Here is a 13,212-nt window from a genome sequence, read left to right on the forward strand (position 1 = left end):
GCAGGAAAATAGAGGACAACAACAGTCATTTTCCAGCTAAAGTCAGTTCATTGATGATTTAGTGATGTCATCCACTTCAGCTCTCTTCCAACAGTGTGTCCAACTAAGCAAGGCAAAAATGTATTTTTATGTATTAACCAGTGGAATGAACCACGTCTGTGTACACTGTCTTTTGTTGCAGGATTTGCTTAGAGCATTAACGTCCATTTATTTATTTATATAATTTCATTTCTTTGTTGTATTTTTGTCCAGTACACAAAGACATATTCCTATGTAAACCCATTGCATCTGGCAATAAAAGGGACTGTGAAAGTACTTGTGGAGCATTGATTGAAAGAGTTTGGAAATTTGTCCTTTCCCTATTTAAACATTGTGGCTAAGAGATATTTGTCCATATCGAAATCCTGATTATTACTAGTAGTGTTTTACTAGTACTAATAGTTAGACTTTAAAGGTTGTCTTGGATAGTTAGCAGATGTTATAGGGTGTTTTTTTAACATTGTAAAACAAGAAGTGTATGTGGGCAGCCTGCCAGTGTAAGAATGTGTTTAATGATCCACTGGATCAACATAGAACTAGACTTAAACTTCGGGGTGTTGTTATGCAAAATGAGCAAGTGTTATTAAACAGCTTAATATCAGGTCAGTTTGTGCTGCGGTCGTCCATCACATCTGGAGCGAAGGACCTGAACCAGGAAGCTGGTCATCAGATAACACGGAAACCAAAATGAGGAAGCTTCTGCAGTTTCTGTTTTTGAAACGTTTTTTGGTCATTTGGTAGACGTGTAACCAATCACGTGTTTATGTAGATAACAACATCATGTGATTTGAAACAACTGCCATATGATTACAGTGAATAAGGGACACAATGTATCAGTGGAGTGTTTTCCCTCTTTGTTTACTCTTGATTGGCAGCTGTGTTGGTCAATACGTGCCCACGTGGGAATCCATCGACTCAAGACCTCTACCGGAATGGTTCGATCAAGCCAAATTCGGTATATTCATTCACTGGGGAGTGTTTTCAGTTCCCAGCTATGGCAGTGAATGGTTCTGGTAAGTCTGCAAAAAAAGCATCAGCACGAATACAATGTGATTGACTCTAACAAAAAGCTCCAGAAACAACACAACACCAGGGTACTGTTTGAAAAACCCTGGATTACTATGTAAATTATAAATATGCTTATCAGTTACAATATGGTATATTAGGTTTGAGTGAAAATCGTCAAATCACCACTAATTCAAAAACAATTGCAAATGCAAAACATCCAATGATCCTACAAAGGAAGCTTAATTTTAGAATTTTCCTATTTAATTCAAGTTAAATAGCCTTGACAGGTACACCATTATGAAAAATTGTTATGTGCAGAGCAGTGAAGTATTTTTAAAAAGTATCTGTACTTTATCAGAGTGTGTTTTTATGGAAAACATTTACTTACCAAAAGCATAATGTCTTACTTTTTACTGCACTACATTTCATAAATAAAAGTTGTTGTTTTTTATACTTAAGAACATTTCAAATGCAGTACTTTCTTATACTCAAGTAAAGTACAAGAAAGTAATTACGTATTAAATTATATTTAACATGAAACTTAATAAGCACAATATTATGCTTAACATTTTCTAAAGAAAAACACTGAAAAAGTACAGACACTTGAAAACAGCAGAGTAAAAATACTTCACTACTGTCCACCTCTGGTTATGTGTTTATATATTTAAGTTTAATTGTAGTTGATGGTTTTGTTTTCTAACAGGTGGTACTGGCAGGGCAAGAAATTCCCATCTTATGTGAAGTTTATGGAGCAGAATTACCCGCCTGGCTTCACCTACGCAGACTTTGCTCCTCAGTTCCGGGCTGAATTTTTTGATCCTAAAGAGTGGGTCGATATTTTTGCCTCGTCTGGAGCCAAATATATTGTCCTTACAACCAAACATCATGAAGGTTTGTGATGTGATGCAATTTATTTCTGCTCATCTGTCAACTGTAATTAGTTTACATAGTTACACTGTAATAATGTTTTTTAAGAAAAATACAGAAATAAACAGAAATTACCATATACAAAGAAAATGGTTTTACAAGTTATGGTTTAACATGACATTCTATGTCATTTTACTCTAAAATACTGCCACATTTTTTTTTTTTTTTTTTTGGAAGTAAGCACTATGAATTATGAATTATACATATTCCAATGAGTCATCTCAGGACAATCAATTAGTAATAATACGAAAATATGCAGTATAGAGAGAAGATGCATAATTTTGGTCATGAATGCACAATAATATAACAATGCTAAAATCTTCTTAAATTGAAAAATATTTAATTGTTTTTAAATGCTAAACGTTAAATGGTGATGGGTGGTGATGGCGCAGTGGATAAGACACATGCCTTTGGTGTGAGAGACCCGGGTTCGAATCCACTGTGAGACACCAATGTGTCCCTGAGCAAGACACTTAACCCCTAGTTGCTCCAGAGGTGTGCGACCTCTGACATATATAGCCATTGTAAGTCGCTTTGGATAAAAGTGTCAGCTAAATGTAAATGTAAATGCTTTTTGACAGATATAACCCAAACGTGGTTTTGTGAGATTCACTCACAAATATGTTTCAATTCCTCAGGTTTTACACTATGGGGCTCGAAGTACTCGTGGATGTGGAACGCAGTGGAGGTCGGGCCGAAGCGGGATCTGGTGGATGAGATTGCCACGGCTCTGCGGGCACACAGTGATTTGCGTCTGGGTCTCTACCACTCTTTATTTGAGTGGTTTAACCCTCTCTACAGAGCAGATGCTGATAACTACTTCAAAACCAATGTGTTTCCTACGACAAAGACCCTGCCTGAGCTGTATGAGATCGTCAACAAGTACAAGCCTGAGGTGCTGTGGTCTGATGGTGATGGAGATGCACCTGCCTCTTACTGGAACAGCACAGGGTTCCTCGCCTGGCTTTATAACCAGAGGTAAGGCCACATGATAGAGAAAAATATCCAATTCAAAGTCTATTTCATTCCTTTAATCTACTGGTATTCTGGTGTAATTGTGACCCTTGTGGTCAAAACAGACCATAGACAATAAGCGGAACATTTATTTCTGAGAGGATTTCATGGTACAAGATGATATTCACCTCTAAATTATGCACCATTTATTTCTATATAAAATAATATAAATATTGGGAAACAAAATAGGCAGAAATGGTATTTAAAATTGCATTGAAAGCAGATTAATGGGAATAAAATCATACTCTGATGAAAATCATATGTAATACTGTGGTATAACCTCGATGCCTGTATGGCCCTATGAAATATATATATTTTAAAATGACTTTTATTAGGTTCTGCATTGTATTTGGTTATATTTTTTCAAAGACTACTTCATCCTTTCTGATTAGTAGATTGAACCTCAAAAATTGCTCTGTATCTTTGTATTTTGCATTAATTTCCCATTTTATTTCAAGACCATTTAGCCTCTTACATTTTTTTTTGTATTCACAAAACAAGTGCCACAAAAGTCAACAATTTTAATACCATTTATGATGTAATAAAAAAAGTAAAATTTATAAAACATCCTGTTTTAAAATGATCACTAGAGCATGGCCTCAGAAAAAACAATCACTGATAAAACATCTACTAGAAAATCATTATGTTTTGTGATTTATATGCTGCTTGTGATTACAGCAAGCTAGTCAACAAGTACACAAGCATGTAGATAAGCTGGAAATGAAACTAAGATCCTCAATTGTGATTTTATCCTGGATCTTGCTTTGTAAATTTGCTAAATAATAATATGATCTCAGAGAATGGAAACTGGTTACATACTAGAGCTTTCTGAGTGAGAGTGACTTTGCTGTCATGCAGCCTAAGTGATGGCTAGTGTGTGTTTTCAGCCCTGTGCGTGACACTGTTGTGACCAATGACCGCTGGGGATATGGCACTATATGTAACCATGGTGGATATTACACCTGCTCAGATCGCTACAACCCTGGACACCTGCTGAAACACAAGTGGGAGAACTGCATGACCATTGACCAGAAGTCATGGGGCTACAGGAGAGACGCCAAACTCAGTGATTACCTCACTATTGAACAGCTGATAGCAGTGAGTTGACGTTTACATTAATTTAGACGCTTGTGAGCAAGTGACTTACACATGAAGAATGCAGCAGCAAGCAGTGTCTTTCTTGATCTACAGTACATTTTAATTTTTAATGCCTGGATCCATTTGTAATTGTGATGCATTGAGGAAATTAATTAGTACAGTTGAGGTAATTGTAATGTAGCATGCTGTAAGAGACACAAAGACAATAAGTAAAATTTGTGTGATTGATTATTAGAAACCATAAGCAACATTATTATTATTGCTTATACTTCAAACGGCTTGTGAGTATATTGTGGGTATTGAAATATCATTAAGACTTGGGTGACATGGTTTTATCTATTATGACAATATAAAAATCTAGTTTCTATATGAATTTATAATGAAAAAAGTTTAGAAAGTGAATTCACATAGTTTCCAAAATACGCTAATGTTCAAAGCTTTGGGTCTTTTTTGTTCACCGAGGCTGCATTTATTTAATCAAAAATACTGAAAAACAGTAATATTGTGAAATAATTTTAGAATTTTAAATAATTGTTTTCTATTTGAATATATTTTAAAATGTAATTTATTCCTGTGATCAAAGCTGAATTTTCAGCATCATTACTCCAGTCTTCAGTGTCACATGATCCTTCAGATATCATTCTAATCTCACTGATCCCAAACCTTTAAACTGTACTGTATTTATGCACAATCTGAGCATTGAGACGTCCTCTGTTTGTCTTCCAGTCTCTTGTTGAGACCGTGTCCTGCGGGGGGAATTTTCTGTTGAACGTGGGTCCCACACACGACGGCCGCATCATGCCCATCTTTGAGGAGCGCCTGCGACAGATGGGCCAGTGGCTCAAGGTGAACGGAGAGGCCATTTACAACAGCAGCGCATGGAGAGTTCAGAACGACACTGTCACTCCTGGAGTCTGGTCAGTTACATTATCAGTTCTCTTTCATGTACTGTTACATACTGAGCAAAGGTCTGTTTGCCAAAGCCTTGTGTTGCATTTCATGCTTTATCTTTCTCACCTTTATTTGCTTTCAAATAAAAGTATGGATTTGTTTTGTCCTAACAGGTATACATGGAATCAGAAGAACGCAATCTATGCTATTTTCCTTTCTTGGCCCGCTGATGGCTATATTGTTCTGAGTGACCCAGTTGTATCATCATCCAAGACGCAGGTATGGATATTAAAATAATTAAAAAGAAATTCTCATTGAATAATTGATTGTTGACTAAGCCCTGCCGTAAAACAATAGCAACCCCACCTTCGCAACAGTTTTTTTAAAAAGAAATTATTACTTTTATTCAGCAAGACACATGAAATTGAACAAAAGTGACAGTAAAGACATTTATAATATAACAAGATTTCTATTTCAAATAACTGCATTTTTAATTTTTTTATTTCTATGCATGAAAAAAAGCATCAAACATTGAAAAATCTTCTCAATCCCACATTTTTAAATGGTAGTACAGTTTGAGAAGTGTTTGTCCTGATTCTGATTCAGTCTCAGTTTGTATGTATTTTTTTTAAAGGAATAGGCAAAGCACATTTTACTGCTGTTCTCAATTTCATTTCTATTACAAATATTTTTTTCAGGGCAAACTTTGAAGAACTTATTTTGTGAGATAAAAAGTTTTTATTAAATGTACATTTAAGATATCTTTTATAGAGTTGTATATATAACTTTTTTTCTAAGCTGAATTCTTAAAAATATTTGCATTTATTGTAATTGTATTTATTATATGATATTGTTGAATTTGTATCTGTAATGGCGTGTGAAGCTTATATGGCAATACATTTAAATACAGCCAACCTACGGGACATTCTAGTGATATCTGCATTAACAGCAGTAACCAGAGGGGCAGAGCTTAGTGAAGGGTTCAGGTTGAACAATTATTCAGAACTGGTTTATACAGAAGTTTCAGGACATTTTTCTTGTTTCAAACCTAATTTCCGTATCAGGTGGTGCTGCTTGGATATCAGTCCCTCATGTGGGAGTCCATGAGACCCACCGGTCTAAAGGTTGATCTGCCCCAGCTGGCCCCCGGTCAGATGCCCTGCTCCTGGGCTTGGACGCTGCGACTGACTGGTGCGGTGTAGCCAGAGGATGGCGCCACAGTTAGCTGTTGCCTTTAGAAATAATGAAGTACATGATTATGGGGTTTATTATTTGTTCCATGAATGCTAAATGAGGTAAGGGTGCAGACAGAGTTCCATTCAAGCCTTTTTAAGATGTAAAGAAATCATTTTCATTGGAAAAAAAGAGTTTAATTTGTCATTTTGTTTATCAGAGATAAAAAGAATGAAAATAGTGACTGAGGGGAGACTTTAAATAATAAGGTTACAAAAATAATATCAGTTTAAAATGTACATCTTTATGAATGAATTCCAATGTTTAACTGTTGCGTAGTGTCTCCTGGTAGGGACACAAACTGGAGAGGTGTGCTGCTACTTTGATAAATGATCAGAATTGAAAGTTTTTGCCTGGCAGACATTAAAACAACTGTAAAAAAAACCATTTGAACACCTAATCAAGCACATGGCAGCACTCTGTTAACCACCTGCTATCATTTTATTCAGTGTTACATTTGGATTTTTTAAATCAACACTTTTTTTTTGCATTAATGATATTTATAATCAAAATGATATTTATAATCAAAAATATACTTGCAAATAAAACCTTAAACATGCACTGTATTAAAAAAATGAAAGGTCTTCATGTGAAGCCAGATATTTTGTTTGCTTGAACAATTATTTTCTGAAATGAATAAACATTTAAATGAAATTGTTTAGTTTTTTTGTTCCAGAACATCCACATAAACAGGTGAGCAAAATGTTTAAATGTATAATAAAATATTGTTAAAATAATATACGTCAAACAATATTTTCAGCTAGTTTCTTAAAGCAAAGAGATGATTATTTATTACATGATTACTTACATACTATTAAAGTGTTTATTAATATTTTGATTTTTAATTATATTTGATAAATATTGCATTTTATTTTAGATGATCTGTTTTAGTTCAAGTTCTAATAATTGTGTTATTTTGCGGAAATGTAGTACTTCAGTTGTCAAAGCTATCCATCAAAGCTATTCTATCTAATTTTAATATTTTTTTTTGTTTTATTTCAGCTTTATTTAAATGTACGAAATGTTAAAATAGTTTTTGTTAACAGTAGTTAATTTTAACAGTCTTACTTTACTAGCTTATTGACGTTTTAGATGAAAATGACATAAAATGTAAAGAAAATGAAATGTGTTCTGTCTTTTGAATTAGATTTGACACAGAGACGTTTGTTTGAATAGAGCAGTGTGGGGCAGCCTGAGTTACCCATAATGCTCTGCTCATGGCTGTCTTTGGAACCGGAGAGCATCACATGCCGCATTCAGACACACGTGCCACTGCTCCCATATCAGAAACTCCCTATCTGAGTTATTCAGGGCAGCTGTGCCAAGAATAGTCCTGCACTGTTTATGAACATCAGAGCTGCTTTAACTCACTCTGCAGGGGGGAAATTCACAATTAGCAACACAAGGTTCCTCACATATGTGAGATTCCCTTTTTGGTCTGTTTTCCATCTTTCATCATGTTTTCCAAATGTATGTGTGTGTGTTTTGGCAGGTGTCCGGGTGTCTGGTCTGAGCGGGGTGAGCCTGCCGCTGGGAGGTAAAGTAGGAAGGACCTTTGGGCTTCTAGAGCCAATCTTCCATTACGTGTAGTACGACAGAATGAGGGGGTCTGCGAGGGGATTTCGTCCTGCTTTTTGCATGTGCACTACATGTGCATCACTCAGAAAAAAAAGGTACAAAGCTGTCACTAGGCCAGTACTCCCAAGTATCAAAGGCTGAAAGGTACATCTTTGTACTTTATTTACTCCTAAATGATACATATTAGTACTTTTAAAAAGTTCATATTCTTAACTTTTGAAAGGCCCCCACCCCAGTTACAGTTTTTCTGTGTATAACACAATTAGATGCATATATTACATTATTAGATTTACAGAAATGCCATTTTGGTTGCTTAACAAATAATATAATATGTCATAACAGGGGATGCATTATGCATTATTTTTAAAGTTCAGCCTTACATAATTTTTTTTTTTTTTTTTAGTCTTTATTGTTACTCACCATGACTATTCCTTTATTTCTTTAATTATTTGATTACAATTGGAAACTAAGCTAAGTTAGCTAAAACAAAAAAGGTGAAATAAAATACATTTATTTCAGCAAAGGCAACACTTCACATTTTTTAAATTTAGCTTGAATTACTAAAATAATTAAATCTAAATTAAAATAAATAAAAATAAAAACTATATAGAGATGTAAAAAAACAAAAACTAATAAAACTGACAAAAAACATCAAAATATAAAAATTCTAAACATTAACAAAAACTATAATAGTATATCAATAATAATAAAATATAATTGATAAGATGTTCTAAAATTATGGCAAGAAATCTGTTTTTTTTAAACGTCTCTAAAGTCAACACAAAAATATTATAATTTTCCTGTAAAGTACATTTTAATAAAAAATAATTGTTATAATCTTTATAACTGTTACGCGGCGAACAAGACATGAGACGTGCGGATCCATATGCAAACTTTTATTTATAAACCTAGTCAATTCACAGGCAGGGTCAAACGACGGCAGACAGGTATGGCATGGGCAAGACACAGAGCAATCCTAGGGCAAGTGTGGGTCGACGATCGGTGAACAATATCCAATGGGGCGAGGCAGAGAGATAATCCAGGTACACAAGCAAAGATCCAAACGAGGGGCAAACAGAGTCCAAACAGCAAGGCAAAGGGGTTAATCCAGGAGACGTGGGCAGGAATCAAAACACAGGAAAACAGGCTAGGCAAGACTTGGACTGGCTTGGTAGAGTAGCTATCGACAGAGACAAATGCTAAACAATACTCGGCAGTGACAGAGAGGAAGTCCAAGGCTTATAAAGCGTGTGTGATTGGGTGATAGTTCTCAGCTGTGAGTGTGATTAGTGTAATCAGCTGTGTGTGTGTCGTCAGTGCAATGGATGATGGGAAATGGAGTCCAATGTGCTGTGTAGTGTGAAAGTCCATGTAATGAGCGGGTGACCTCTGGTGGTGAACAAATGGAGGTTCATGGCCGGGATTCGTGACAATAACTGGGATTAGTTATCATCATTAGTTATCATCACAACTTAAAATTCAACATTAAAATAGTAAGTTTTTTTCAACTTAAAGTGTAAGTTTAGTTAAGTTAGATATTTATTATCTCAACAGATTTTGAATTGTTATAACTAATTGCAGCAGTATTTTTACAATGAACTTGCTCTGCCTCTGAAATGATAAAAACATTATCTCTTTTTTCCATCTAGTCCTCACTCCATTCTGATGTGTAACAGCAACATCAAGTCTTGATATTTACATAAATATCCTGCCTCACTCAGAAATATGCCATATATAGGGGTGGTGATGGCGCAGTGGATAAGACACATGCCTTTGGTGTGAGAGACCCGGGTTCGAATCCACTGTGAGACACCAATGTGTCCCTGAGCAAGACACTTAACCCCTAGTTGCTCCAGAGGCGTGCGACCTCTGACATATATAGCAATTGTAAGTCGCTTTGGATAAAAGCGTCAGCTAAATGAATAAATGTAAATGTAAATGTATTAAAATGGGTTACCTTCAGATGAACAGAAGCTGCAGCTCTGTATCTATAGGCTTTAAAGGAATGTCACGGCCGTTTAGACGAGCAGACCTTCAACAAATCACAGGATGGCAGACAATGTGCTGAATTATGACCGTGACCATTAAAGCACTGCTGTTGCTCCCTGTGACATGAATAAAGATGATCACTGAAATGCAGGTGTAGATAAACTCAATACACCTTTATATTGATTTTTCAAAGTTATAAGTAAAGCTTATCAAAGTATGTTTTAGAAGAAAATACTATTTCAGTTTTGCTACTTTAAAATTTTATATTTGATTCAGTGGGATACATGCCATTTCTAATTATTTGTAAATCTGTGATTAGCTATCACAACTTAAAATTCAAGATTTAGAATAAGTATTAGTATCTTATTGATGAACGCACAGTTTTTCCCTTGTGGATAATCCAAACTGGCCAGTGTTGCTGATGCTGATATTTTAATGGACAAAAAGTAAGATGAAATTCTGATAGTTTATATTGTAAATCACTGAGATCTATATGACAGTATACTACTTACATAAAATCATATAAATGCCAGTTGTCACTCTATCTATCTCCAATAATGTCTTAGTAACATGATATTTAAATGCTTAGTGTTATGATTAAAACATAATGCAATGCAAATACAATCCATTGATGACTGAAAGATGAACAAATAAACATTCTTCAAAAGCATGATGATCATATTTGATACTCACATTTCAACATGATTTTTCTAAAAAAAAAAAGAAAAAAAAGTATAATCAAGTAAACCTAGTAAGTGTTCATCTTAAAATGTAAGTAGCCTTTAACAGCATTTTTCTTCCCATGCAAGCACTTCAGGAAATGCATAAATCTAGTTTATCATTCATACTTTATATTTAGGTCGTGCACATTGAGCAGTATGGTGCGTTGCAGGTGTGATATTCTAAGCTAATGCCCTTGCTTTCTTATGTCTGTGTTCATCTTCTGTCTCAGATTCCCTCCGGCTTTCCCTCCCTTCCTCTGCGTTGGGATCGTGGCTCTCCGGAGTGAGCAGAAATCTATTTCTGTCGATGTGTATATTCCTCTCCGGCTGCTGCCGTTGCCAGCAGCATGTTGTCACGGTGATGGACATCAGCCCTCAGCCAATCAACATGCATGTGTTTATGCCAAGAAACATGATCATTTTCCACTTACTTCCCACTGCTCCTGTGAGTAAGTAAGGTGCTGTAGCTGTGCCTAATGGAGAGAAGTCGGTGTAAAATGGGAATTTGGCAATCACACAGTGAGGATGGGAACTGCACTGTTTAACCTGACCTGAAGGAGAGCAGTGGCTTTAAATGAGAAGATCTGGCCAGGTGAGAGAGAGTTTGATCTAAACTGTGATCTGAACATGGTAATGTAATGGCAGCGTGAAGGCGTTTCATCCTGGCACGTGGTTAGGATTGGTCTATTGGTTGTATTTGGTGGTCACATCCTTGTTAGTGATGCTCTGGAGACCTTGTAGAAGAGATGTTAAGCTTTTCATTGAGTATTGGATCTTTTTTTGTAAATAACTCTCTCATAGTTGTCTTTAAGCCAACATTTTGCCCAAAAGTGTGATTAATTGAGCACCATGTAGCAATTTTGAGCTGGTTACATTCTTAAAATGAAGAGTTCTTCATTGGAATTGTTGAACCTTTAAAGGGATATTCACCCAAAAATGAAAATTCTGTCATCATTTACTCACCCTTGTTCCAAACCTATATGAATTTCTTTCTTTTGTTAAACAAAAAAAGAAGATATTTTGAAGAATGTTGATAAAATAAAAGTTGCTGGTAGCCATCGACGTCCATAAGTAATTTTTTTCATACTATGCACTCTCAGAAAAAAACAATGTGGGGCGGTATTTTTTCAAAAGGTACAATTTATGTTTTAGGTATTATTATGTACATTAATGTGTTCCTTTAAGGTACCAATATGGACAATTTAGGTACAAAGGTGCATCTTTTGAAAAGGTACCGGCCCAGTGATGGTATTTGTACCTTTTTGTTCTGAGAGTTTGGTTTCCAGCATTCTTCAAAAATATCTTCTTTTTTGTTCAACAGAAGAAAGAAATCCATTATTGCTTTGGAACAACATTAGGGTGAGTAAATGATGACAGAATGTTCATTTTTGGGAGAACTATCCCTTTAAAATCCATGGAACCTTCCCATTCCACAAAAAGTTCTTTAGAATATTATAAATTTGTTCTTCATACTAGAAAAAAATGGTTCTTTTAAGAACTATTTACTGAAAGGTTAAAACTCAGTTAAAACTGATGTTAAAACTCTATATTTTTAAGAGTGTAGTATAAGCCCAAACTGTCCGAAATCTACCGGCCGCTTTTAGATTTTGTGTTTATCTATATTCATTGTGAATTTTGAGTATATATTATATATACTGGTCACTGGAGTTGGCATTGGTCGGCAGAGCTTGTATGGGCATGTTTGGACAAGCGTTAACTCTAGCCAGACATGTTATAATGCTTCTGATTATGATGATTGTAGTCCTAGTGATTCTAGTCTTTCTCGCACACTTGAATTGAAGCTTATTCATTGTTAGTTTTCACTGTGAAATAGCACTTAGAATGTGTTGCCATGGTGATCAGAGAACACTGTTCATCTAACACTGAGAAACTCAAGGCATTTATTTTAAATCTGAAGCTCGTGACCTTCTCTAGTCGGAGAAAGAGTGGGAAGATGCACACAGTGAGAATTGAAACACACAGTTGTTACATTTTAGAAACAGAGCGCCCAAATATCCTGACATTTGCTCCAAACCTGTAAAACACACCAAAATCACCATTATAGAATCATAACTGTAGTCTATATGCCTTGTGCACTTTACACTGAGAAACATTTGGTGTAGAAAGAATTTTCATGCAGAAATTAATGGCATTTCACAAATTATTACAAAGAATCTGTAAGTAATACATACAATTAAAAATTTAATTTTGTACAGAAATAGTATTTTCTTTTAAAACGTTCAACAAAAATCTTTACACATACTAAAAATCATTTTACAGTGTACACTGAAAACAAAACATTGGTGTATAAACAAATTTCACTCAGAAATTGCTAGTAAATTTCAGAAATAATTAATAATAGTACACTGAAATAAACATGAAATTTTGACATTCTGAAACAGTATTTTCTTTTAAAGCATACCACAATCTTTGTTTTATTTACAGCTTTTAAAAATAATTTTTACACTGTACACTATAGAAAACTATTTTCATTCACAAATTGCTAGTTCATTTCACAGTTATTGCATCGAAGTGAGACTTTGATATGGAAATATTTAGATATTTTATTGTAAAACATTGTCCAGTTATCTTTTTTTTATATACAACCTTGAAAAATCATTTGTACAGTGTAGTTTTCTGAAGTTACACAGCACCAGAGTCAAATGTTTTATTTGACTCAATTGACAATTTTTTTTATAGTTAATGTATTATC

At 34.8% G+C, this 13,212-nt stretch overlaps 1 protein-coding gene across 1 annotated transcript; it reads left to right on the forward strand.

Annotated features, from left to right (window-relative positions):
* The first annotated feature begins 571 nt into the window (after positions 1–571).
* On the forward strand, positions 572–6,861 carry LOC306850363 (plasma alpha-L-fucosidase-like). The gene is made up of 7 exons (XM_079385947.1): positions 572–1,052; positions 1,751–1,938; positions 2,613–2,952; positions 3,876–4,086; positions 4,813–5,003; positions 5,151–5,256; positions 6,042–6,861. Exons 1-7 carry the CDS (start codon positions 868–870, stop codon positions 6,177–6,179), a joined length of 1,359 nt encoding a protein of 452 aa, XP_079242073.1. The 5' UTR covers positions 572–867; the 3' UTR covers positions 6,180–6,861.
* Positions 6,862–13,212: the final 6,351 nt, after the last annotated feature.

Source organism: Barbus barbus (genome assembly GCF_936440315.1).
Source record: "Barbus barbus genome assembly, chromosome: 30".
Taxonomy (NCBI): domain Eukaryota; kingdom Metazoa; phylum Chordata; class Actinopteri; order Cypriniformes; family Cyprinidae; genus Barbus; species Barbus barbus.